The following is a 25,964-nucleotide window of genomic DNA, read 5'->3' as shown; positions in this document are numbered from 1 at the left end:
GAATATTCAGTTTCATCCAAATGGAATCCTTTGCTATTTTGGAATGAATAAAGAACCCAACCCAAAGTGCCAAACCCACTACTAACCTTTCTTTCTACTACCGGACCCATGTTTGACTAAACTTCCCCCATTGCTTCCTCCATTAATGCTTCCTTTCTCGTCCTCCATTTTGTTTATACTTACAACTCAAAATTCGACAACTTGTCGATCTGAACATATAATTTAATTGATTAAGAACATTTACTCTTTTGTGTTTAAACTCGATAGAAACATGTTACCATACCTGTGATTATCGAGGCCATACCAAGACATTCATATCTTCTTCAGCCTAGAAATGAGAGGGTGGCACTAACTTAAGACGAAGATAATTAAAAAGGTAAGTACAATATCACATCCATTAGAATGGGAAAAAAGATGCGAATAGAATGATCAAGATTCTTGATATTGTGGGAGTTATAATGATGGTAGAGAATGAAATGGGTGAGATTCGTGGGGGGATGTCATTAGATTGAAAAATAGTGTGCTGAAAAGCAAGCACTTCTAACGGCAAATGCCTCCCCCAAGCCCAACAGTGACAAGAATTTGCCTTCCAATGGCTATCTGTTTCTTTTACTTTTCTTCTTCCCTTAGTGTTTGCTGTGACTTTGGATCTTAAATAGAACAGCATTTTGAGCAGTTCTCCAATCTCCTCAAATAACCATACCGTACCAACAAGCTGTACAACAACTTCCACCCTCTACAATTTTTAAATATGATCAGAATGGAGTTCTATTAATAGTTTCGAAACATAACTTAAAATAAATTAATATCAGCAAAATATCTCTTGAACATATGTTTTTGGCAAAATTTCTCACCAGAAAGGGGAAAAAAAAAAAAAAAAAAAAGCACAACATATTGATTATGAAAGGTATTTTCTACTCTCTTTTTTTCCCACAAAAGAATTGCCATATATTTTCCCTGATATGCTTTAATGTGCATAATATTGTTCTAGAAAACTTCAATTAAAATTAGATGAGTTCCTAAAGCCTTGAAGTGCCTTTTTATGGCCTTTCAGATCGATTGAACGCTAATGGTTCAATTCAGGGATTTATTTATATCGAATAATATAATATGAAGCAAATAGCTATATAAGTTAATGAACATGTCATCTCAATATTCTATGAATAGAATTTATAAGAAATATTAAGCAGAAGCACATTATAGATTTCAAACATGTAATTGAAGTTTTTTAAAATTTAAAGACTAAATATTTAATATAATAACTCAGAACATAAACGAAATATAAAACCTAATATTTAGTATTTTCAATAGATTCTTAACCATATCAAGAATGATAGTGCCAATTTGATTTTGTGCTGAGTGTCAATGTCTTGAACGATGTTGAGCCACTAGGCAAAGTGAAAGTGATAATTGACCAAGTGCGCATTACTGGTAATGGTTTTGAAATATAAAAAAAAATGTGTATATATATGAGAAAAAGAAAGGTGCAGAAAGCTTTAAACCCCACCAAAGGCAAGTCAAATGAATCCAATGGTTCTCTAAAAGTACTTGGGACGTGTACCTGATGGCATTTGATGGAATGTTGAAAATAATGGGGTTAGCTCCTCAAGTTGGGGAAGGTCACTGGCTCCATGTCTTCAGTCACCACTGGCCAAAATCACTGTACCAATCAAGTATCGAAGTCCTTGAATGGGGTCAACTCTGTAGATTCATTGCAAGTTTGATTGATTGAATAAGAGAGCCATTTTCTGTGCATTGTCAACTCCTACCTGTGGAGAAAAGGCTCCATTATCGATTGGAAGTGTTCAAATAAAAGCATCCTTATCTTGTGGAATTCAAATTCTGATTGTAGACCATGTGCCTAGATTACTATTGAATGGTTTAACTTTCATATTCATCTTCATATACCAGTTTCTACAACACAATTAATTGTTTCGACAATAACCATACGGTTACATATATAGTCAGTAATTTAATAACACTTGAAGATTAATCAAAGGAAAGCTTATTGAATTAAAAAATTAAGATGATATGACAAGAATCTTGACAAAGAACTAGAGCACCATCTAAATTGATGTTAAATGGATGACAGTATATTGCAAGTTGTAGTTCGAACCAAATAGTGAAGCTATCAGCTAACCTAAACCAATGGTGTTGAAAGGCATCGAACACTAAAGGTAGGATGAAGGATGAAAGGACCTAGTAATACAATTTGAAAGTAACAATAAAAACATAAGGCTATGAAAAATACGTGGAGACTGCTTTTCAGCGAAAGTTGCATTTTATCTTAATAGACATGTTAATCGGAGAAGTGGGCAGCTTCACAAAGATGGAACATGTAAATACGACCCCTCACACCCTAACCTCACTACCATCATAAAATTGCCCTAACCTCACTACCATCATAAAATTATCAAGGCAATACACGCTGTGCTACAGAACATCAAAACGACAATGCTGGTTCCCGTGCTATACTTGTCTGGCAAGAGCTACTTTACTACCATTAGATTTCTAGGTAGTGGTTATCAACACTTGGAAAAGATATGGTAGACTAATGTCAACGTACAAAGAGGAACCCTGCAGCTCAGGTCAACGGAAAAGAATGAAACAATTTTCATGTTAAATGATGTACAGGAACCGTCTCCTAAAGATCTGTTGTACTTGGTTTTTCCATAGGATTTGGTTCTGTTCTCAATATTTTCCGGTGTTTACAATTACCCAACTAATCATCAATATCTTTCATATAGATGCAGTAAACAACCCCCACCTAAGCAAACAACATGCAACACAATAACATCTAGTGTTCCACCCCCTCTCTTTCTTTTCTTTTTGATAGAAATCATGTCATCCAAAATCTAAAGTTTAGCTTCTATTATCAACTATCCAAAAGCTGTCTTCATGTTGTTTTTGGAGGGGAGGGGGTTTCCTTTACCCAAGCCCTTGGACTATTTTTCCTCTTTCTTGTTTAAAAAAAATTCAAGAACAAAAAATACACATCTTTTCACTCACCTGGAACTAAGTTCTGAATGATTAAGTAAGAATGTTTGATTAATCCACCACACCTAAATGATGTGAAAGTTATCTTATTTATAATCAAATAAATTACAAGGATATGGAAATAGTAATAAATGGAAATAACAATAAATGGAAAGATACCTATGGTAATAAGGCAAATATTAGATATTTGCCTTATAATAAAATATCAAATATAATATATATGGTAAACTATAATTTATTACTAAATATCCTTAACACCCCACCACAAGCTAAGCGTCGGATTTAAACACTTTCTTGGCCATCGAAAATTGCAGAGGGATCGCCGCTCAGCGGAGATGTTGCCTTGGCTTCGGCGAGAATATGTCTTAACCCATGAAGAGGGATTGTCGCATAGCGACGATGCTGCCTTGGCTCTGGTGAGAATATGTCTAACCCCAAGAAGTAGAAAGGGAAACCTAGAGCAAGGGACAAAGACAATGTTGAAGCCGGAAGAGTCGCCACATTGGGCGAAGGAGCCAATTTTGGCAGGAAGGGCGGCGGCAACTTGGTTGGCGAATAGGCCAGTGCGGCACCCAGATTCCGAAGGTAAATCTCTGCAAAAGGTTGATGGGCTTGTCAAGATTCCGTATATTTCTGAAGAGAACACTGATGAGGATCCTGAGATTAGGATTTCTGTGAAGGATGAAGGGTTGATTGGGAAGAAAATGAGAGAGACTATATTGGCCAAGGGGAAAACCGATTGGGTTGGAAAAGGTGAGGTTGTATGTACAGAGTATGACGAAAGGTGATTTGGAGGTCAATAGGGTGGAGCCGAAGAGTAATCAATCGGCTCCGCCTGCAGCAGCCATGAAGACTGCCCCTGCGGCATCAAAGCCAGCAGGAGTGGTGGAGAAGAAGATTAGAGGATTCAAAAGCCATTGAAAAGAAAGGATCGGAGTTGTTAAACCGAGAGGGCTCTGATACCATAAGAATGTTTGATTAATCCACCACACCTAAATGGTGTGAAAGTTATCTTATTTATAATCAAATAAATTACAAGGATATGAAAATAGTAATAAATGGAAATAACAATAAATGAAAAGATACCTATGGTAATAAGGCAAATATTAGATATTTGACTTGTAATAAAATATAAAATATAATATATATGGTAAACTATAATTTATTACTAAATATCCTTAACATGAAGGAAGAACCACTATTTCAATTACCCTTTTCATATATTCGACCATCTAAAATTTTGTACTTCTCTGCGTGTGTCTGTATGTTGGCAGGTATCTATCTAAACAGCCGATGGTAATGAATCTAATGATGGATAGAGGATGGCTGCAGGTCGGCAATGATGAGGAAGAGAACAATGAATAGAAAGGATGATATTTTGCAGCAGCAATGGAAAGAGGAAGGAGAAGTAGATGGATAACATACAAGTACCAAAAAAAAACATTGGAAAATAACTAATGAGTAATGTTTTGAAATACGTCAAACATTAATGTATTTTCTGAAGGATGTTAAGTTATTATATGTTCTTCTTGTGTGAATAAATGCGTGCCTTAACCAAATTGTCGGCCCCTAGGTTTTCTAGTTTTGTGCCCTTTGAGAATGTAAGACAAAGCATATTAACTTATGAATGAACCAAAGGAATAAAGAGAAGCATAAACAATATTGCAGCATTACCGGGAACAGCTTCAAAGTCATAGCATTTATAAGATGATCAATCGAACTATCTCTCCCAAAAAGCGGAATGACTTGACTGCTTCTCTCAAACATTTATTTTTCTCATCCCGAGACCAGTGCTGCATTAGTGCCAACATAGCAGCATAGGTTATCAAATAGTAAAGCAGAAGATAAAAACAGCATTCACTAATAGAATTTTACTGAATATTCTACGAAATCAACCTCTCCAAGCATGTTAAGCTTCTCACGAACGTTTTTCAGTAATTCTTCTGCATCCTCTTCCCATGTATAAAATTCAAGCTTTCTTCCTTCAAGGAGTCTCTCAGAAACCTTTGGAAAAAGATTAAAAAAAAATCATAATAATTTTTATCAGCTAACAGACAATAACACCATGCATATATGTAAATCTCAAGTTATAATATTTTTTAGGATAAAATTATTTCTTGTGCAGCGTCTTATGCATGAAGGAAGCCACAAGTCATTGAACACTATTTATGGTATCAACAACGCCTGATGGTTGGTTTATAACTCGTGACTCAAATATAAAATCACATCAGAGACACCTCCTTCTACCTAATCATCTTTGTATAATACGTTCTAAGAGAAGAGGTTATGCAATACGTTTCTTTTTTTTTTTTTTTAATCTCAGATCCCAGTAGCATCTACTTGTGAAATCTCAGAAGGCTTCATATACCTGTTTCGCTATCACTTGCCCACCTGCTATATGTGAAAAGTTGATATTATAATAATGGGAAAGGAACAAAGGGGCACTCCTCTCAGCAAGTTCCTCCAGATACTTAGCATAAGAAATTCCTGAACTGGTCGGATCAGGTATCACAATACCCTGTGCACTGAACCATTCTAGATCCTTTTCAAGACATTCTGAACGTTCCAACCCTGATTTTCTGAAGTAACTATCTGCAATCAAAATACTGGATTTCAGTCTTTTGCAAATAAAAACAAAAGGAACACCATCTGTCACTTAACAGTAAATGACCTTGTGAGTTCTAACCTCACTTGAACAGGATCTGTTCTATTGGTTGTACATGTCTTTTGAGTACATTTTTCAATATATCAAAAACTTAATACTCATACTAAGTTGATTTACTTTCGAAAATACTAGTCAAGAGTGCATATCATCCAATTACTACTAATTCTCAAGAGAACCATTCGAACAACCTAGAGAATCATAAAAAGTACCAAATGTCCAGCAGCTATAGTAGAAACCATAACCCTAGCATCTGTGCACTCACATATTTGTATAACTTCTATTTTTTAAAAAGAGAAACAATTTCATTAGATCGTTGAAACACAACAAAAACTCCAAACGCCTAGAGGTGAATTACATAAAGGCCTACCAATTGGAGATTAAATAAGATAAGCTATAATGAGGAAAAGGGTACTTAGTTTGCACCAAAAGAAAGCATAAGAAAGAACAATTTCCATAAAATGATCGAAAGAGAAGAAGAAATTCCTAAAAATACGATCATTCCTTCCACCTCAAAGAGACCAAAAGAGAACTGTGGGCAAGCCAAAGGACCTTCTAAGAACCACGAAAAGGATGGCCCACCAAGATAGATGCAAGGAGATAAAAGATGTTATTGGATAACGGTAAAGACAAACCAACAGCTTCCAAAATACTAAACCAAAACAGGGAAGCAAATGGACAATGTATAAATAAATGGCTTGGTACTCAACATTAGATTTGCATGTGATGCACCAGGAAGGAGATAGGTTGATATAAGGCATTCGTTGTTGTAATCGATCAGCCGTATTATTAACTCCAAGACTAAGCTCCCAAGAGAATATTTTGATTTTCTTAGGATAAGTATCCTTTCAAGTCACTGCATAAAGGTCCCTTAAAAGTGAATCAGCAATACCCACCAGATCTTCCATAAGAGATTTAACAGTAACCTCTAAGAAGAGGACAAGTCCAAGTGTCATGAAAAAGTCTGTAATCTAACTGAAGACAAGAGGTGTGAAAGATGAGCCCACTCAATTGTTTCCAAATCATTAAGATTACGATGAAGGCACAAGTTCTATGTATCAGTTGCTGCAACCGACACATCTGCCACATTAGCATCAGGATTAGTAGTAAGCCGGTACAAGCACAGGAAAACAGTAAAAAAATTCCACAACTTAACCAAGAGTCCTTCGAGAAAAAGGTAGAGCTTCCATCTCTAAGACAATGTTGAACACGACCAGCAATCAAGTCCACTGTTTGACAAATAAATCTTGGAAAGGACTTACAAGAACCATATAGAATGGATCGAGGCCACCTGTTCCCAATTGCAGTCGCATGGTATAGCATCAATAAGTTTCCACCATAAGCATTATTTTCATTAAGAACACGACAAATCCATTTGGCCAATAGAGCTAAATTTTGGTGCTGAAAATTTCCAATTCCAAGACCACCCGTCAATATAGGAAGCTGAGTAGTCTCCCAATTCATGTTACGCATACCCCCATCCCCTCGAGAACCTTCTCAGAAGAAATCACACATAAGCTTATCTATTATCATTGATACTTTGGTGAGAACTCGTAACAAGGATGAATAATAAAATAAGAATTTTAGAAATGTATCTCGATAAGGAAAATATTGGAGGAAACATTGGTGAACGAGAACCAACCCAATGCAGAGTGAGGATTAGAAGAATGCCGTCAGATCAATGAGGAAAGTTGAAAAATAACAAACTCCTAGCTTAATGTGCACAAATTTTAGACCGATAGCGATATCTCTAAAATTTACAAAAAGAAATATTGGCATCTAAGTATCTTGAAAAAGTCGATGGTTTCTTTCCATCAAAAGGTGTCGAAGAACCACAGAGGAATCTCTCAACTAAATTATGGCCTTAACAAAGAACCAAGACCCTGAAAGTTATCTAGGGAGCATCAGAGAGATATCCTGCAGCCAGCATCAGAAGATACTGAAAAGATTCAATAGGAATAACAAGCAACCAGAGGCTAAGGAGCAGTGAGTATCTAAAAATCTATAAATAAGAACTTAACTGAGAACCCGAAATTTTAAAACAGAATAAAAATAGTGCCAACTTCTACACACGAAATCCCAATAACCTAGTGTAACCATTTATCTAAGTCCCGACAACACAAATCTCTATAGTCACAGAAACCTATATTAGTCGGCAACATTATCATGCATCCTCTTGTCTTGGTTATACGAAATATAAACAATCTGTAAGAGAAAATGCTGGGAGGAATCTTACAAGCAACGTCGCTGGATTCATCAACGATTAGCTCCACAGCGCTGAAGACGAGCTTACTATCGACCAAATATTTAAGGAACCCTTCCAAGCTCGGTTGCCAAGTCTGTGTACCATCCCCGTCCTCATCATTATCATCGTCACTCAACACCAAATTTTCGTCGTCTTTCTCCTCTACTTCAACTTCGCTGGATGAATCCACAGCGTCACCAGATAACTTTTTACCACTAACATTATGAAGCCTCATGGCGACGAACCTTAACTCCTCAGTAATGCCTTTACTCTCTCCAGGATACTCTCTCCTGTACCTCTTTTTCTTCTTCAGAACCGGCGGAGCAGAGCCCGTGCTTGTCGCAGTCGTGGAAGGCAGAGGAGCAGAATGATTTGAATCCGAGCAGCACAACCTCAGAGCACCTCCATTTCTGAACTTCATCGTCCGAGTCACTACACTTGTACAACTCCTCAAAGGTCTCGAAGAACCTAAGAAGGAGGAAGAAACAGAAGCATAAGTTGAAGAAATTCGTTCGAAAGAACGCAGCGATACGCTTTCCGGCAACGACATCGTCACAGGAACAGTCAGGCTGAAGATTGTCGTTCTGCAGTATCTGAATTCGCCGGTATCCTTGGAATCGAAGCTGACAACAAGAAGGCCGGGCCTGAATAGAGCACGAAACTGGGTTGGGCTTGCAGACCATCTGATATCTAATTTTGAATAAGGTCTCAGATCTTTTACCAAATAAGTTCTCTCTCTTCACGCGCGCGCGCACGGTCATATTGTCCGAACTTTTCTAATTATAACAATAAATTTTTAATATGATTTTTTTTTTCTAACCATTTTCTTTTCAACCATTAGAGTATAGTTGAAACTTGAAGACATGTATTATCACTCAAATTTAAAATTTAAAATTTAAAATTTAAAATTACCATTCTCATATTTGCATTTTCTACTACATTTTGAAAATTATATTTCAAAAACTAGCTCTATTTCCACATTTTTTATGTCATGTTAAATATGAATAAATTAAATAAAAAAATGTTTTTTATTTTTTTTTTACTAAAAAGAAAGATTAATCCGTGATTATTTCTTCTAATTCATATTCTCATTATACATCATCTGTTACCATGTATGTACAATTTAATATATCTTCCTACCCCTAACCTCGAGATCAAATCAACACATAAGGTTACAGAAAAGGGGATAACAAACAACATACTAAAAGAAAAAACAAATTTTGGGGCCAATGGCTGTATCTTCTAGTTTCTACGCAAGCATTCAGATCGTAGACGATGCCACTTGAATTTTGGTCGAGAAAGCATGTCTTTTCGGCAGCATCAGCAGCAAATATATCAGAACCTTGTGCCAGATATCCTCTATGACTATATACAAATATATGTCACTACAAAAATGCTAGAGGAAGTGGTTTCCTAACCATAGCGAGACTTCAACTTCTGCAAAAATTCCAATGTCTCTGTGTATGAAGGGTCAGTGCGGCTGAGGGGCTTGCATGAATTTATGTGATCCGTTGATTCTAACACCTGTATCGCAACCAAAAAGAACATAATAAATCTCAAAAAGTGAGAAGTTCAATGAAACGGAAAATGAAAAACTGAGTCGAAAATTGCTCTCTTTTAATATTCATGATCACCATGACTTGAACCCTTCAAAGGAAAAGTAACTAATTAAGAAGGTATTTGGTTGGTGTTTTCAGACTCTACTGTTTTCCTATTTAGGTAGATGGTCAGTTTTTCGGCAGGAGAGAAAAGGGAGAGGGAGAGGGAGAGAGATGGGGAGGGAAGGGGGGGAAATTGTTCTATTCAAGATAAATTAATTTAATCAACCAATAACTTTTGGACGTCAGATCCTAGGATTCATTATGAAATATTTTAATTCTCATGCAAAATCAAATAAAACTATCAATCATTCATAAAAATTCTTGAAAGATCTTAAGCATTCCACTCTTAGACATCGATATAAGGCTCCAACAATAAAATCAGAAAACAGAATGATCCATGGAAGAAAATCTTATACCCAAAACAAAACCATGAAATAATAATAATATAATAATAATAGTAATAATAACTAATAAATAAAGATGCATTTAACTAGTTACCTATCTTTAATAGAAAATGCATGATAAAAGAATTGATGAAGCTATATAATCAGAAAGAACGCATTAGAGAACCACATGAGGACCATTTCCAGAACAGCAATAGCATGCACTGTCCATTACAGTTTCACCATTTCGCCCAACAAAGTATCATAAAGAATATCTATATGGGATATATTTAAGACAAGATATACAGCTTATAACTCTACTTATTAAAATTAGGCCACCTAGTTTTCATGAAAACTAGGTCTTCCTTAAAATTTCCAGATCAAATCAACAGGAAAAATAATCATTTGGCAATTTTCATGGTATACTGGTCCAACTAAAAAGAAAAAATGATATATGGTGATACTTGAAACTTACGTGATTTCTATATTACAAACTAAAAATTAATCATACTCACAACTAGTTCCCCAAAGCCAGGATATGCGGATTCAATAGGAACAATTTCCATTCGGAAAGCCCATCCTCCATAACCTTCAACAATTGGGGTCACCTTCGTCTGCAGATAATCATAAGCTGCCTATCACTCTAAAAAAAATAAACACGAAGGAACGTTGTCTTTCAACTCAAAAAGTAGACTACCTCACAGAAACTAAGAACCTCGATCAGTCCCTTCTTATGGAGGTGACGGAGAAAATCATTCAGCTCCACCAATCTAGGAGACCCACTTCTCAGCTCTCCTATCTGAATAACAAGAGATGTGATGGATATTAGTGTAAAAGTTTGAACTGATTCCCAAAAAACAAACAAGACATCAACGATTAATTGCTCCTCAAACAGAGTCACTTCGTTAATGGAGTCAAATACTAACGGTAGGGGCAGGGCGGAATACAAGACCCATTCTCCAAGGCATATCTGCTAGTTTGCTGCCAAAATGTGGGCAGCTATAGAAGACCTGAAGTCAGAGATCAACAAGTTGCGACTGATAAGAAGATTGAAGACATTAAGATAGCAAACAAAGCAAGTAAAACAAAAATTCCAAGGTAACATACAACTCCCGCTGTATTTTCCACAAGGTTATCAATATTTTCTTTCTTGGCTTTATACAGCATTTGCTTGACAACCAGCCCTCCCATGCTGAAACAAGAAGGTTGCATTTGGTTAGAGGGTTTCGGTCACACGAGGAAAGCATGGACAAAAAATTAATAATAATGAATAAATAGACGCTGCATAGATACGATCAAAACTAAAAGATATGACAGATTGCAAGTGCCTATAACTTGAGTGCATTACAAAAACCAGCAATGAGCAACCTTATACACTTTTTTTTCGAGCAAGAAGAAAATCAAAACAAACTCTGCAATGAAGAAGGCTAGAAAATCAATAAAATGGTCGAGGCATCAAGCTCTCAAAGATTTTCCGATGAATGCATCAAAAGCATCTACAACCTTTGACAATAAAAAAGAATATCTTTAATGTGAAGAACAAAAAAAATATCACCAAGGTAAAGAAGACAGCATTTAAGCAGGGAAAGGAGTCCAACTGAAAGAACAGGAGGAAGAATGACAAAAGAAACCCCGATCTCACCAATCTAAGAAATGACCACAATGTAGAAATCTAAGTGGAAAATGATATTCTTCGAGGTAAAAGATTTCACATCAGAACAAACAGGTAAATCAAGCTAGCCTCAGGTTTGTTATTCTTAAATTAAAAACCGACATTCTTGTACAAACCTGTGAGTAACAAATACAACAGGTCGATCCCCAATTCCAGCAGCGACAAGCTTATCCAGTAGCATGGAGCTGACTTCCTTCATGATTTAAATAGTAAAAGTTGATGAACCAATATAAAACAACAATATAAAACACTCTCAGAAGAGGACCAACAAAAAAGAATGAAGAAGCTTGAATCTCCATTTAAGTGCAAGAATACTAAAAAATCGAAGTAAACAACGTTGAAGTCAAACTATTGACATCACAACTGCAACAGGAAAAATAGGAAATTATTATTTGTTTATGCAGCAACTGATGAATTAGAAATCCAGTTCTCTTCCATAAAAAATCAACCAAACTGATGGTAGCATACGGCATTCCATTGGACTGCTAAAGCTCGGTAAAGAGAAGAGAAGAATGACCGCATCAGCTAAAACCCCTAATGAGCAGCATCAACAATAGTGCAGTGCAGAACAAGTGCACATTCTCAAAATGAATTTGGCTTTGGAGACAATAATATGTAAGGAAAAATATATAAACTTCACGGAATCGCTATATTTCAAGTTAATTTAGCAAACAAACCTGAAGAGGAAGGCTAGCCCCAGACCACTGTGTGAGATTTGTCTGCACAAGATTTGTAAAATCAGATCTTTTAGACATACAGATAATTTTCAAGTTTGCAACTTTAGTTTCTGATTTTACGAAAAATAGAACTTGTTCAGAAAAATACCTTGTATTTAAGGGTAAACATACGAGCCCTTGGGAAGTCAGATGAAAGCCATTCACCTGGCCAAAATGTCCCTAGTTTCCCTGCCTCCTGATCAATCTTCTCTACTAGTCCAGATTTTGTTGAGGATTTGTCCTCAGATATGCGCCATGACTTGTAAGGTCCACCACGGAGGCCATGAATAAAAACAACATCTACCAAAGGAGAGTCTAGCCTGGAATCATTCTGAAAGGTATGAGATGAAGATGAGGTATTGTTATCATTTCCTACAGTTACACCATCAATATCAATGAAATTAGCTTGTGAAAGAGATGACTCGTCCTTTTGAACAGTGTCCTGATCCTTTTCTTCATGAACCTTCCAGTGAGGAAGTTCGGGGTTTATTAAAAAGATCATATCATCATAACGGGGGCAATTCTTCTTCCTGCTTGTAGAATCAATATCAGAGGCAGAACTATTTTCAGATGCTCTACGGTTGATACAAAATATATTTAGCAATGTGGCTCTAGCATAGCTTTGCAATTTAGCATCATGGCAACCAGGAATGGCCCCATTGGCACAATCCTCAAGCCATCTACAAAATTCTTCATCAGAAACAATCTCCTTCTGGACTTTCTCTAGAAGTGAAAGGATGGTTAAAAGCCGAGCAGCATGTCTACGGATGTGAGCTGTAGGCGGTACTCGGACACTAGACGAGTCATTTTTCTTCTCTGAGAGTGATGCTTCCCCAGAGACATTTGAAGTACGTTCTTGAGCCTCAAAAGCTCTGGATGCATCATATGCTTCCATGGCTGCCAGCTTCTCATAATCATCACATAACAAAAGCCGTCTCAGCAAAAAGAGAACGCCAAAATCAGCTATTCTGCTCTGACATGAAGAATCATCAGCACAAACTTCAGTCAGTGCTTTAATCCCCTTTAATGTTGCCATTGCAGAATCAGCTGCATCAAACTTTGGACTATTCTCTTTTTTTATATTCTTTAAATGTGCTACAAAAGGTTCACGTGAAAGTAAATCTGCCAACGGAGGAGAGATATCTAATGAATCAGTAGTTGCACCAAACTGGTGTACCGCGAGGTTAACAACTGCACCTGCTAGCTGACTAGCAACTTGACTGGCAAATACAATGTTTGACTGCTCAATCTTAGTCTGCAAAAATTCATTCGGAGAATTTTAGTAAAATAAAATTGACAAAATACCCTCATTCATACATGCACTGCAACAGCTTGAAAGAACAGTGTGGCAAGAATGTGTGTGTGTGGTCTACACGTAAAAATCATTTTGATGTTAGTGAACAAAATGATGAGTAATAAAGTGTATCTGATTCTATAATTAAGGAAATAAAGATATCTGCAGACCTTCACTTTGTCATTTTTAAGCTCAGTAGCTCCATTCACTGCAGTCTTCTTAGTAGAACCGAGAATTTCAGTCAGCAGTATAGCCAGCCATCCTTGAGAAATAGGTATGGAGCTTGGTCCATAGTCTTCAAGAATGCAAGATAAGATTTTAGTTGCAGAAGACCTCAACGATTCAGAAGAAAATTTGCCAAAGACCCATTGAAGTAGTATAGCAGACCATCTCTGACTCTCTTCAGCTGATAGACGCATCCACCCAGTGCTGAGCAACTCTAGTGCCTTTGCTAAAGCTTCTTGAAGCTCTCCATGTTTTTGGGTCCGTATAGCAGCATCTCTCATTAGATGAAGACCCTTCTCCATAATATTCTTTTGTGCCTCAGGGAACCGTTCAACAGAAGCCAAAAATGCAGACAAAGCAGCCTGAGCCAAAGGGATGTCATCATTTTTACTTGCATGAGAAACAGTAGAAAGAAGGCTTGAGCTCCAATCAGAAACAGAATCATTTAAGGGAAGATTACGATCCTCCAGTAAAAGCCTAGCTACCAAACTTCCATGCCATTTCACAGACCTTTCAGGAGCCATTAGTGCAGTCATGACAGCATGTCCGTCTTGATCTAGTTCATGAATGTGCAATCGGTTCAGTTCTGATGCCATTGACCAATTTGCCAACGCCCACGCCGCAAAAGGTACAGCAACATGCTCACAATGCAAATCATCCCACAGACCAGGAACAACAGAAGAATTGGCTACAAGTGAGCTATCATGCTTCTCTGATACTAGACTTTTAGGTGTATTTTTCACCAGTTCTACATGACCAACATCAGAATATGCCAACTTCACAAACCCACTTGTTCTAGAAAGTCCCAAAATGGAAGTGCCTCCAAGAATCTTAATTCCTATTCCTTTGATTCCTCTTCCACCATCTTCATCTTCGCCGCCACTTGATTCATCAAATTGGAAACCCCCTTCCTCAATAACTTGAATAGCTGCTGCAATGTCTCTAGTTTCAGCATGCGCGGGCAAGGATGGCTCAAAAGCTAGCTTCTCTAACCTATCACAATTGGACGTAACTATATCCATGATGGCAGCCACAAGCATGCTCCTACCTTTCAAAGAATCAGAAATATCGAATGAACTACGTCTTGGATGCTGTCCCACAAAAATGTGACAAATATCAATTGGAAAACAAGACTTAAGAAGGAAAATATCAACAAAATCCTGAGTACAATATTCTACATTTCGTTTCAACGACAAAAAACCAAAGAATTGACTGCTTTGATGGCATAAAGTGAACAACATCTTAAGTGGACGGCAGATTCTCACATGCATCCTGACCTCGCGTGTTAACTGTTACATTATCTACCAATTTCACTCTAAATCCACTTTCTAGCCATTTCATAGTAACGTAATTGTTAGTCTACCCAAAAACCTTTAACTTCCTTTCATCAAGAGAACTCTTCCCCAAATTATAGACTTACTAGGTGGCTTTTGATATGTATGACAAAAAGCAACAAATAAGGTAATGAGGAGAAGTCTCAAGTACTGTATCAGGTAAGAAACTCGATATATTTGTAACTTCAACGTAAGACTTAAGGTATCTGTCTCAAGTACTAAAACTTTAACGTATGCCTAATTTCTTTTTCTTTTTTACACAAGAAATGTGTTAAAACTTTATTAATCTCAAATTTTACCTGCTCCGTTCGCCGAGGCTTACACGAGAAGATGAACCTCAAAAGATTTGGAACAGCACGAGGCCTGCCCAGGACGGAAGCAGACACATCAGGATCAGCAATCAAGTAGGCCAGCGCTCTAGCCGACTCGGCCTGAGTTCCACATCCATCCCGAGGAACCGCCACCGACTCGAGCAACCAATCCACCACAGCACCGCCACCCGCCCCGACAATCGCCGCCCTACGGCTCCCATTGGCTGCAGCAATGTCAGCCAGCAATGCCGCGACCCTGAGTTCAAAGCCGGACCGGACCTCATGATTGGCTGACGACATCACAGACCTTAACGATTGCCAGAGAACCGAGGCGGCAACGCCAGTTTGTTTAATGTGATGAAAAAGTCTCTTAAATGAATCGCTAGATCTCTGAACTGCCCCTTCAATCCCATCATACAAGGGATTATGAGTCTCCTTGGGGCGATCAGACCGATTTTCAGAGGGAAGAAGGGCAATGGAAGCGACAAAGACAGAAAAAACAGCAGCGGAGATAGTTATAATCGAACTGCGAGAAAAAGAAGCGGGTGATGCATTAGGCAACAAACTGTTCTGTGGATGATGCAAAATTGGAACTGGGGGTGAGACTAGAGGCGAATTCTGGAGACTCTCCGAGCCCTCGATTGATTTTTGCGCAGTAGACAATGAAGAAGAAGATGAAGACGATGAGGAGAAACGACGAAGATAGATCAAACGATGAGAACACCGACTTCTCGCCCAAGCACAAAGCATAATTTCGTAATCCAAACTTGGAGATATCCAATTTCCCAATTCTTATTCACGCGAAATTTCTCAGCAAATAGAAGAAATTGAACAAACTATCTCCTTGTTCTTCTTCGTTGCTCGTTCGTCAGATAAAACGTAGTGCGAAATTGCAGGCGTTAATATATGGCGGGACGAGCATGCGCAATTTGTACGGTGAAAAAAGTCCACAGGGAATTTTCTGGCAGAAAGTGCGAACCTCGGAAGCGTGAAAAACAAAATAAAACTAAATAGTAACTGGGCCTACTGGTCCTGATACTGGGCTCAAATTTTCGGCCCGTGATTGGCAGGCCCGGTAGGAAAGGCCATGTATAAAAGGATTCCTTTCTTATAAATACGTTGAAGCCCAGAGGGTTTTTTTAATTAATAAAAAACCCTTTTAAAAATACAAAACATCTTTAAATTTTTAAATTTTCATTAATACCCTTTTAATTTTTTAAACAACTTAATTAACTTTAATTTTCTTTTAAAAAAGAAGTTAAAAATTACATTTTATTGTTGGTTTAACCTTTTATTAAATAAAAGTACTTTTGAAATAATTTTTCAACTAAACTCAGATAAGGATATTTTTTTAAAATAAATTTATGGTTTTTAAATCAAATATAAATTTAAAAAATATTTTGTTAATTTAGTCTATTAAACTTTTTTTCTTTTTTCTTTTTTTTTTCTTTTCTTTTTTCAGTATAAAGAGCAAAATTTTAAATTTAAGCAAGGAAGCGTTCCCTCCTCAACTTAGTTGCCATTTTCAAGAACCAGACGAGAGAAGTCTTGTTACGGAAGAAACGTCAAGTCTTGCATATCCGGCCTGCCGGAAAGATTGAAGCGGACGAAAACTTTGGGAATGGAGCGGCTACATAGAATGTTCGCCGCTGCCAGGGGTTCATTGGGGCACCCGCCGGCGGACTCGGCCACTCCTGATTCGTCGGAGCAGGTCTACATCTCCTCGCTGGCGCTTCTGAAGATGCTCAAGCACGGTACTGTTCAAAATGTAGTTTCCATTTTTTTTTTTTTTTTTTTTTGGTTTCTTCGGCTCATGTTCTTTCGGATGTGTCACAGTCTTAAACTGAAATAATATTTAGAGGTTCCGTAGACTCTGCCGTTCTATGAATTCAATGAATTTGGACGGCTTTTCTCGGTTTTAGGTTTAGGATATTGAATGTAAGTTTTGTTATTGGTAATTAAGATCGTAAAGCTTTTTCCGTTTATGTAATTCTCCACTGCAATTTTCATAATAGGACGAGCTGGAGTTCCCATGGAGGTAATGGGCCTGATGTTGGGGGAATTTGTTGACTGGTACACTGTGCGTGTGGTCGATGTCTTTGCTATGCCGCAAAGTGGTACCGGTGTTAGTGTTGAAGCTGTTGATCATGTATTCCAGACCAATATGCTTGAGATGCTTAAACAAACTGGACGGTAATTTTCTTTACTTTGGAATGTCTGTGAATATAGATTTAGATTTCGAATGACTTACTTTGCTACAGAGAGCATCTTAAAGATTAAGTTGCTGAAAATGAAACTTTAGATCCTGCCTGTGACGTCTGGGAAGCCTTGTGTGGTCCAGTGAGATTTTAGTTTTTGGAATAGATCTGATGCTAGCATAAAACTTACGTAGGTTTACTTTATTTTCATTGACAACTATGCAAATGGACATTTAGGAAGGTCCTGGAATGGTTAAACTCTAAGCCTATAAGATTTGTTGATGTCAATTTCTCTGTTGAACAACGTGCACGTGCACTTTGGAGGGATAGTTGGCTGGCCTGCAATTTTCTTTCTTATTTATACCATTGGGCCTTTATCCAGAACCAGAATCATTTCTCATGCTGATTTCAACTCTTTACTTATCTTGGGAAATGACTCCCTGAATGTGGGTTCAATTCATTTATAATTTTAATGTCATCCCCGTTTCTGTGGAGCACTACTCACTAATTTATGATCTTCTTTTATATACATTTGTTTGGTTGTGCCCGTTTAAATTGAATGACTCTCCATTTTTAGGCTTCTCCCCGTCACTTGTTTCTTTAGCTTTAGTTTTGGTTTTGGTCTGATATTTCAGTTGACAGTTCATCAAATGAAGGTATATAGAATTCAATAAAGCAATGAGTTCATGGATATGTACCTAACTATTGGCTAGTCTGTGATTTTGTGGTTTGGGAGAGAGGGGAAGCTCTTCAATTACTCCCTTGATCCATATACCTCTATTGATAAATAAATTCAGCCTTATTAGAGTCCATTCTTTTCTACTTACAATTTTTCTGAAGAATAAAGATTGAAGTCATTATTAACATATAATCTTCTGCTGCCCATTACCTTCAACTGTTTGATTCTTTTGTCTTCAGCCCTGAGATGGTTGTAGGATGGTACCACTCTCATCCTGGATTTGGATGTTGGCTCTCTGGTGTCGACATCAATACTCAACAGGTTTGTGGTTCTAAAACAACCTCCATTTTACATCATTGTTATCCACCTTATTGTTTAATCTTTCTCGGGGTTCGTGCTTCTTTTTTTTTTTTTTTTCTTGTATAAATATTCATATTTATCTGGGATTTTGTTTTTTTGTAATAATTTTAGTGTACATTTTATTTTCTTGGGTCTTCCAGCTACGGAAAAAGTGTAATGAAGTTACTTGTTTAGCTTGACTTGAGCGCTTTGGCAAATGGTTTGCAATTGAGATTAAAATGTGATGCTGGTATACTTTCATTATCATTTGTAGAGTTTTGAAGCTCTTAATCAGCGAGCTGTTGCCGTAGTTGTGGATCCAATCCAAAGTGTCAAGGGGAAGGTGGCTATTGATGCCTTTCGTCTAATTAATCCCCAGGCAATGATGCTTGGCCGAGAACCACGACAAACAACATCAAACGTCGGCCATCTTAATAAACCATCTATACAAGTAAGTATTGAACAAATACAATTAAATCATCTAGCTTTCATTCTACTGACTCGTGCCATTATTTTCAGGCATTAATCCATGGATTGAACCGCCATTATTACTCTCTTGCAATTAACTATAGGAAGAATGAACTTGAAGAGAAGATGTTACTTAGTCTTCACAAGAAGAAATGGACTGATGGGCTAACAGTTCGACGATTTGACGCTCACTCGAAAATTAATGAGCAGACCGTCCAGGTAAGCAAATGTCTTTTATCCTTCTGGAGGTTGCATTTCTTCTTGTGTCTTACGAATTTTGAAAATGTAAAGAGTGATGATCTCGTCTTAATCAAATATCTTGACGACTCACTTTTCACAGCTAAACCTGATAAAATTGAACACAGCAAACCTATGTTTTGATTTATGGTGCAGGAAATGCTGAACTTGGCTATCACGTACAGCAAGGCAGTGCAGGAGGAAGGCGAGTTGTCACCGGAGAAGCTTGCAATGGCAAATGTGGGAAGGCCAGATGCCAAGAAGCACTTGGAAGAACATATCTCCAATTTGATGTCATCAAACATCCTACAGACATTAGGAACTATGCTCAATGCTGTTGTGTTTTAATCGAACTATGGTCTCGACACGTCCCTGCAGGAAACACAGGAAACACAGGAAAGATTCTTAATTCAAAGTTGTAAACGCTCTGATTTTCAATCATGCTAAAGAGGGTCTTCTTTGAATCATAAATGCAACGCAAAATTCTAAACGAGAGTTGATTTCGATTGTACACGACAGCAGTGTTAGTTCGACGCTTGAGATGTGAATTAATACATGGGGGATTCCGAATGTTTGAACGAATGTCAGAATTCTTATAGGATTCAGAATTAATTAAACAAATTAAAATTTTAAACACCAATTAGACATAAAATTGATGAACTTTATTATTGAATGAAACAAAAATATTACGTGGAGTAGCAAATAAGCGAGTTACTAGGAATAACTTTATGTTACTGCAAATATTTCCATGCGGATGGCAGAAATTGTAATTGTGGAGATGACGTGGCAAGGTTTCTTCGGCGAAAGGCAGCATAGTGGGGCCACAACCAGTTGAAATTTATTGTCAAAAGTTTCATTTCAATAATAATAATAAAAAAAAATTAACAAAAAAACGAGCACTTGCCATTGCAATTCTGGACAATTGCGTTGCGGTTCTTCTTCTTTATTTGGTCGGTAAGTTCTCCATTTCCCATCAGAATCGTCTTCATCCTCCCGATATTTTTCATGAAGAAAGCTTGAAGACAAGGACAAACTGAGTGGAAGTTCTTTATTATCCAGAGCTGCAAGATTTACTGGATTTTGGAATTCGGAGAGGAGAGAAGAGGAGGAGAAAGATGTGGGGTTTTGGGAGAAGGTATTACTGGGGAAGAAGAGAGCGAGTCGGGAAGGTCGAAGGGATTGTAATGGCGTTCGCATGGATGTCTAGTCAGGAGAGGCACTTGAAAAGATATGTGGATATGTATTCCTCCCTGGGTTGGAATTCACTTGTTTGCCATTCTGAATTCCTCAATATGTGAGTTCAACTTCCCAATTTACTTGTCTTTTTCCCGCTTTGATTGTCACTGGAAATCCGATTTTGATATTGTTGCTGAATCTATGAGCTTACTAAATACCACCTTTGTTCGCTCCAGATTTCTAGCGGCCAGTCTTCAAATTCCATCTGTATCTGTAGTTGTGTTCATTTAACGAGTACGCTTAGCGATATAGGCAACCTAGGCCCATTGGGACATAGGATATTGTATTTACTTTCTTTGTTGGCTGAAAATTTGAAGAAAATAATGCCTACATTCATATTGCAGTTGAATTAACGCTGGGAGGCTTGTAGTTTGTTTATTAAAGTTTTGAAATCGGGGGTTTTAATCCGGCCTCTGATTTCTTTTCCCTGGCTAAGACATTTGGCTGGCAAACACGTCTAATTTTGATGTTTTTGATGGACATTTGGAGCAGGTTCTTCCCCGATAAGGCTGCATCTCTGGCATTGGACATTCTTAAAGTACTAGTCGAGGTTAGTACTAAAGTAATTTTGAAGTGCAAAATTGAAATAATTGTTCAAGTCTAAGCTACCTAAATGCTTTAGTAACTGCTGGAATTTACTTTCAGGAGCTAAAGATAAAGAGATGCCCCATAGTGTTTGCATCATTTTCTGGTGGGCCTAAAGCATGCATGTATAAGCTTCTCCAGGTGAGCTTTCTCATACTTTTCTATCATGGTTTGCTCAAACCACATAGGGGCATCCTTTTGAGGACAATCAGATTTTCTCTCACATTTGCTCTTCATGCCATGGCAGATAATTGAGGGATACCATGAACCGCAGCAACATTGTTCAGTAAACGTTACTCTTTTCTGTTCAATCTTTATTCAAAGATATCTGAGGAACCCATATGGTCTTACCTGAATTTATTCAATCTGTTTATTGTATACTCTGGCTGTAGGATGGTTATGAACTGGTCAGGGACTGTATTTCTGGCTATATTTATGATTCTAGTCCAGTTGATTTTACCAGTGACTTGGGAACTCGATTTTTGCTTCATCCAACTGTGCTGAAAGCATCTCAGCCACCGAGAATAGTTTCATGGTTAGCGCACAACATTGCTTCTGGTCTTGATGCGCTTTTCCTCAACAGATTTGAATCACACCGTGCAGAATATTGGCAAACTCTTTATGCCTCAGTTGTAAGCAATTTAACATTTACTTGTCCCAATTCAACTCAAGTCTACAAGATTTGAATTCACCTAACACTGTTCTAATGCAGAGTATGAAAGTTCCTTATCTTATTTTGTGCTCGGAAGAGGATGATCTTGCTCCCTATCAGACCGTCTTCAATTTTGCTCAACGACTTGAAGATCTTGGGGGCGATGTTAAATTAATCAAATGGAATGGCTCCCCACATGTTGGTATGTTCCTAAGCTTTTGAATTTTGTATGTATGGACATTACTCTTCTCTATGGGAGTCTGTGTGATATCCCACGTCGGTTGGGGAGGATAATGAAGCATTCTTTATAAGAGTGTGGAAACCTCTCCCTAGGAGAAGTGTTTTAAAAATATTGAAAGCTCAAACAGAACAATATATGCTAATGGTGGGCTTGGGCCGTACAGCCTGTGTCATAGAATATAGCGATATACTATTGTATTATTTCGTTTTCTCTTGCACATTCCCAACCGGAGCCGGAGCCACATATGTTGTCAAAGTTCACAAGTAGTTTGCAGCAACATTTCTATCTTTTGTTAGCCAACAATTATGTCTTTTACCATGTGATTGGAGTTCTTCAAACGACCACTCTGTGAATTGTACAGGCTTTGAAGTCTTGTTTTCTGATTGCATATTGCAGGGCATTATCTGCATTTTCCCATTGAATATAGAGCTGCTGTCACAGAGTTGCTAAGTAAAGCCGCTGGAGTTTACTGTCAAAGAACTAGACCTGATGAAGAAGTAACTGCAATAGATAAAATGAATGGTAACTCTTACAAAACAACACCTGACGTTAGAAAAGCTGCATCTTCATCGAGTAGTTTTCAGGAGCCTGCTCTTGCTCCTAGCGACCACCTTTACTTCTCCAGCATCGTGGATGTCTTTGACTACAGGGGCATTGGATCCATGCATGACAAACACATGGAAGGAGTATTGCAGCTACCTAATTCGCTGACTACCATTCCTCATGGAGTTCTCGGTCAAATCGTTTATGATGTTTGTGTTCCAAAGAATGTCGAGGATTGGGATATCGGATCTTCAAGTTCTTCAAACAACGTCTTGCGTGCACAAACAAGACGACGTACCTCCTTCAATCCCATCAAATTGATGCGCCGCTCGAGACTATAGCCATTCATCGTGTGAAAATCAGACCCGATACTCATTTGTTGCCATCAATTGCACGTCTTGCTTCAGAACATGGCCCCCGCCAACTTCGGCTCTTGGGCAACTTTGGAGCAAGCAACAATGTAAATGTAAAGTAGAGCCCCCCTGCAAAGTTGTAAACCAATGAGGAAAAGACGTAGTTTGTGATGTGAGCCCTTCAAATTAATAAAAGGTTCACAGAAACTGCCATTTAAAAAGCTTTAAATAAAATGGTGGATATTATTAGTAGTGACTTCTATAAAAAGTAGTATTAAGAACAGAGTTTCTAAAACTTGCAACTTTGAGCACTTAGCTGAAGATTGCTAATTACTACAAGTTCTCTTCCTCCACGTTTCACAGTAATGTCTAATTTTCTTTAGAGAATTGATTATGTTGTTAATACCTATATATGATTTGAGCACTGCAAGGCATTTCCAGCTTTGGCTACTTCAGTCGCTTTGCCTTCGTTGAAAGTATGAAGGTTCCTGTAACTGGAGCGTCTTTAGGCCGAGTCTTGCATCTCAGGTTCTTTATACGTTGTCCTTCTTTGTGCCTGGCTCGACCGATGGATATGTTGCTGATGAGAAACAGGTACTATTAGCTTATTCTTGTTCCTTCCTTTTGTGATCCATGGACAAATGCTGTTGATCTTCATCGATGTTTTCAAAGTTCTCTGAACGCGGCTGTGATGACAGGTCCATCATGAGAAGTTATTTCGAAGGCCATTGCTGACAAGATTGCATTGCAAGCTGCATCTGAGGGCATTCCGATACTGCCGGAAATGTTATTGCCCGCATGGTAAATTCAGTTGGAAGGCTCAAGTCAATGATTACTAGCTTAACCAACAAAAGATCAAAGATCATTCAGTGGAATAACACTCATTTTGAATTCATATGTCCATTTTGAATTCGGTGGAATAACTTTGTTGTTGTTTACACTGGAAATCTGCAGTGAAATCACTGAAGTAAGGCTGCTCAAATGGATTTACCAATGACCAGTGAGCAGCCTACTTTGATTACGTTTATTCCTTAGAGTGAGTTTGACATGATCTTTATAGCTGTGAAACATACTTTTAAGCTCACTTTTGAAACTTCAGCTAATTTTGTTGCATAGTCAAAAGCGAATAAAAAAAGTAAAATAAATCCTCCCTTTTTGGCTGTTCTTTCCCTTTCTCTTTGAGCAGATTCTTCTTCCTGTTTCTATCCATACTTGTCTCTTGTCCTACTAATCATTTGAGTATTTGCAGAAGTCATGCAATTTAAATTTTGTTAAAAATATTTTTTATCTTCTTAACAAAATTTAGCAATTACCCCATTACATTTTGGCCCAGGAAACGATAGGCATTCTTTAAGCCATGTCAATGACGTGGTAGTAGTGCATATTGCAGCCTTGCAGAGAGGTCGAGTAGGGTAAATACATCATTTGTGGACGTTTTGGACACAGCTGCAGGCATTACTGGTACAAAAAAACCAATTTCGAGATTTGTTGGATCATAGCCTAAAAGCTTAGGTTCTGGTGGCAGGTGGACAAGGATGTGGTGGTTGATTGAAACATGAGGTTGGGTTTCTGAATCACCAAGAAGCTTCCTCACATCCAGCCCCCCGGTACGTCATGGTCCTATATGTTTGTTACTTTGCATGAGATTTATGGAAATTGCTTGCATATCTCCTGTACCCAACATGAACATCCATCAAATAGTTTGAGCTTTTGCATCAATCATAGAGCCTTAATCAACCAATACGTGGACCAAAGTAGTATTTAATTGTCAATACTTGACTTAAAAGTGCTTACTACTACACTACACTTGGCTCTACACATTTACAAAGCTAACCCCCTATCCGGTTCCTAACCGGGTCAAGGAAGGGAACTTCAATCCTTATTTTTTATCCCCATCTTCGCCCAGGCTAACGGGGCTTTATGGGGGAGAGTGGAGCCTCAAGAAGCACTCTTGAGAGGAAGATGCTTGGCCCCTCTCCATTCTCTACAAGGTTCTAAATCTTTCTTCAACCTAGATAACAACGAGCGAGGCAGAGATGAAAGAGATCGAACACAATATAGCCTATTTTGAAGATAAAGACATATGCTCTCGATTAGAGGTCAGAAGTTTAAATCTTCATCCTAGCTTTAAATTCCGTTAATACAATACCGACTGACCGACTCGATGAATTGATTAGTACATTTAGTTATTTGTCGGATGAGAAGAGGGGGTGAGGTGCGAGGAAGTTTCATAGGTAGCAGAAGGTAGGGAAGAGATATTGCGTAGATATTAGTGTGGAGCAGTAGAGGGGTTTGGTTGAATTAAGGGGATAGACAAGAAAAAGGGGAAGAAATAAGGGTGTTTGGAAGGAGTTGGGTTGTTAACAGCTGTGGGAAATGAAATGGAATAATAAAAAATAATAATAATAATAATAATAGTAATGTATTTATTTAAAACAAGACGTTGTCGTGCAGTGGTCCAACACAGGAACAACAGCAAAGCCGAATCCCATCTGGAAGCTGGAAGCTGGAAGCTGGAAGCTGGAAGCTGGAAGCTGGAAGCTTGGAGCATTAAATAAAATAATAAAACAAAGTTTGTTTGACTTGGCGTTAGATGCTTCACTTTCTTCACGCGGTTTTTGTTTGTTTCTCAATTAACTTCCAATTAACGGCGCCGCTAATTTCGCGCCCTACACCTGACGCTTACGACCTACGTACGATGTGGGCCTCTTCTTCTCCCCCGTTGGATTCTTCTATTTCTTAACAACTTCGCCCCATCCAACGGCGGTGCCCCCGAGGCTCCATTTTGCTCTTCCCTTTTACATCATTTTATTCAAATAAATTTAAATTTAAGTTTATCATGTGAACAAGTTAGAAGCATAAGGTGACACGTGGCAAAAAAGAACTGGAGGGGGTGGAAGTGGACCGGATCCAATGTGGAAAAAGATGTAGTAGGGCCCATTAGAATGGTGGGCCCAAGAAGAGCAGGCCCAGACCGGAAACGTGACCGGCAT

At 38.0% G+C, this 25,964-nt stretch overlaps 4 protein-coding genes and 1 long non-coding RNA gene across 9 annotated transcripts; 3 read left to right on the top strand and 2 right to left on the bottom strand.

The window, feature by feature from the left end:
• Positions 1-325: 325 nt before the first annotated feature.
• On the bottom strand, positions 326-8,596 carry LOC111477322 (probable inactive heme oxygenase 2, chloroplastic). 4 transcript variants are annotated; one of them, XR_002717252.1, is made up of 6 exons: positions 7,896-8,595; positions 5,366-5,589; positions 4,894-5,001; positions 4,672-4,790; positions 1,562-1,769; positions 326-736 (listed from the first exon to the last, which is right to left on the bottom strand). XR_002717252.1 is itself a non-coding variant. In XM_023121400.1 (5 exons), exons 1-4 carry the CDS (start codon positions 8,452-8,454, stop codon positions 4,698-4,700), a joined length of 984 nt encoding a protein of 327 aa, XP_022977168.1. In that variant the 5' UTR covers positions 8,455-8,596; the 3' UTR covers positions 1,426-1,765; positions 4,672-4,697. The 4 variants fall into 4 exon arrangements, 2 of the variants coding, with proteins under 2 accessions (XP_022977168.1, XP_022977167.1); XR_002717253.1 differs by lacking the exon at positions 326-736 and adding an exon at positions 743-1,428; XM_023121400.1 differs by lacking the exon at positions 326-736 and having other exon boundaries at positions 1,426-1,765; positions 7,896-8,596.
• Positions 8,597-8,959: 363 nt separating this feature from the next.
• LOC111477319 lies at positions 8,960-16,395 on the bottom strand. 2 transcript variants are annotated; one of them, XM_023121393.1, is made up of 10 exons: positions 15,429-16,395; positions 13,741-14,886; positions 12,386-13,531; positions 12,238-12,279; positions 11,677-11,753; positions 10,996-11,080; positions 10,815-10,898; positions 10,586-10,687; positions 10,404-10,502; positions 8,960-9,428 (listed from the first exon to the last, which is right to left on the bottom strand). In XM_023121393.1, the coding sequence occupies exons 1-10, from the start codon at positions 16,188-16,190 to the stop codon at positions 9,318-9,320; spliced, it is 3,654 nt and encodes a 1,217-aa protein (XP_022977161.1). In that variant the 5' UTR covers positions 16,191-16,395; the 3' UTR covers positions 8,960-9,317. The 2 variants fall into 2 exon arrangements, with proteins under 2 accessions (XP_022977161.1, XP_022977162.1); XM_023121394.1 differs by having other exon boundaries at positions 13,741-14,843; positions 15,429-15,513.
• Positions 16,396-16,947: 552 nt separating this feature from the next.
• On the top strand, positions 16,948-19,892 carry LOC111477323 (26S proteasome non-ATPase regulatory subunit 14 homolog). Its single transcript, XM_023121401.1, has 6 exons — positions 16,948-17,194; positions 17,456-17,633; positions 18,557-18,638; positions 18,931-19,107; positions 19,176-19,343; positions 19,518-19,892. Exons 1-6 carry the CDS (start codon positions 17,062-17,064, stop codon positions 19,707-19,709), a joined length of 930 nt encoding a protein of 309 aa, XP_022977169.1. The 5' UTR covers positions 16,948-17,061; the 3' UTR covers positions 19,710-19,892.
• Positions 19,893-20,268: 376 nt separating this feature from the next.
• On the top strand, positions 20,269-23,223 carry LOC111477321. Its single transcript, XM_023121398.1, has 7 exons — positions 20,269-20,655; positions 21,090-21,147; positions 21,243-21,323; positions 21,430-21,468; positions 21,575-21,814; positions 21,895-22,036; positions 22,472-23,223. Exons 1-7 carry the CDS (start codon positions 20,477-20,479, stop codon positions 22,957-22,959), a joined length of 1,227 nt encoding a protein of 408 aa, XP_022977166.1. The 5' UTR covers positions 20,269-20,476; the 3' UTR covers positions 22,960-23,223.
• Positions 23,224-23,444: 221 nt separating this feature from the next.
• On the top strand, positions 23,445-24,709 carry LOC111477324. The gene is made up of 3 exons (XR_002717254.1): positions 23,445-23,565; positions 23,670-23,772; positions 24,305-24,709. It is a non-coding gene; the product is annotated as an uncharacterized LOC111477324 (long non-coding RNA).
• The last annotated feature ends 1,255 nt before the right edge of the window (positions 24,710-25,964 follow it).

Source organism: Cucurbita maxima, unplaced genomic scaffold (genome assembly GCF_002738345.1).
Source record: "Cucurbita maxima cultivar Rimu unplaced genomic scaffold, Cmax_1.0 Cma_Scf00003, whole genome shotgun sequence".
Classification (NCBI taxonomy): domain Eukaryota; kingdom Viridiplantae; phylum Streptophyta; class Magnoliopsida; order Cucurbitales; family Cucurbitaceae; genus Cucurbita; species Cucurbita maxima.
Note: the sequence above shows the minus strand (reverse complement) of the source record. Positions and strands in the feature narration are given on the sequence as shown.

What these genes read in the sequence shown, in the direction of transcription:
- LOC111477323 (XM_023121401.1), top strand. Translation starts at nt 17,062, where the DNA reads ATGGAGCGGCTACATAGAATGTTCGCCGCTGCCAGGGGTTCATTGGGG. An exon ending in TCGACATCAATACTCAACAG is followed by an intron (nt 18,639 to 18,930) that starts GTTTGTGGTTCT and finishes TATCATTTGTAG; the next exon opens with AGTTTTGAAGCTCTTAATCA. An exon ending in TTAATAAACCATCTATACAA is followed by an intron (nt 19,108 to 19,175) that starts GTAAGTATTGAA and finishes CATTATTTTCAG; the next exon opens with GCATTAATCCATGGATTGAA.
- LOC111477321 (XM_023121398.1), top strand. Translation starts at nt 20,477, where the DNA reads ATGTGGGGTTTTGGGAGAAGGTATTACTGGGGAAGAAGAGAGCGAGTC. An exon ending in CATTCTGAATTCCTCAATAT is followed by an intron (nt 20,656 to 21,089) that starts GTGAGTTCAACT and finishes CATTTGGAGCAG; the next exon opens with GTTCTTCCCCGATAAGGCTG. An exon ending in GAATGGCTCCCCACATGTTG is followed by an intron (nt 22,037 to 22,471) that starts GTATGTTCCTAA and finishes TGCATATTGCAG; the next exon opens with GGCATTATCTGCATTTTCCC.
- LOC111477322 (XM_023121400.1), bottom strand. Translation starts at nt 8,454, where the DNA reads ATGTCGTTGCCGGAAAGCGTATCGCTGCGTTCTTTCGAACGAATTTCT. An exon ending in TGAATCCAGCGACGTTGCTT is followed by an intron (nt 5,590 to 7,895) that starts GTAAGATTCCTC and finishes TTTTGATTGCAG; the next exon opens with ATAGTTACTTCAGAAAATCA. An exon ending in AGCTTAACATGCTTGGAGAG is followed by an intron (nt 4,791 to 4,893) that starts GTTGATTTCGTA and finishes GCACTAATGCAG; the next exon opens with CACTGGTCTCGGGATGAGAA.
- LOC111477319 (XM_023121393.1), bottom strand. Translation starts at nt 16,190, where the DNA reads ATGCTTTGTGCTTGGGCGAGAAGTCGGTGTTCTCATCGTTTGATCTAT. An exon ending in AGCCTCGGCGAACGGAGCAG is followed by an intron (nt 14,887 to 15,428) that starts GTAAAATTTGAG and finishes TTTGTGGGACAG; the next exon opens with CATCCAAGACGTAGTTCATT. An exon ending in CTGGCTTTGGGGAACTAGTT is followed by an intron (nt 9,429 to 10,403) that starts GTGAGTATGATT and finishes GTTGCGATACAG; the next exon opens with GTGTTAGAATCAACGGATCA.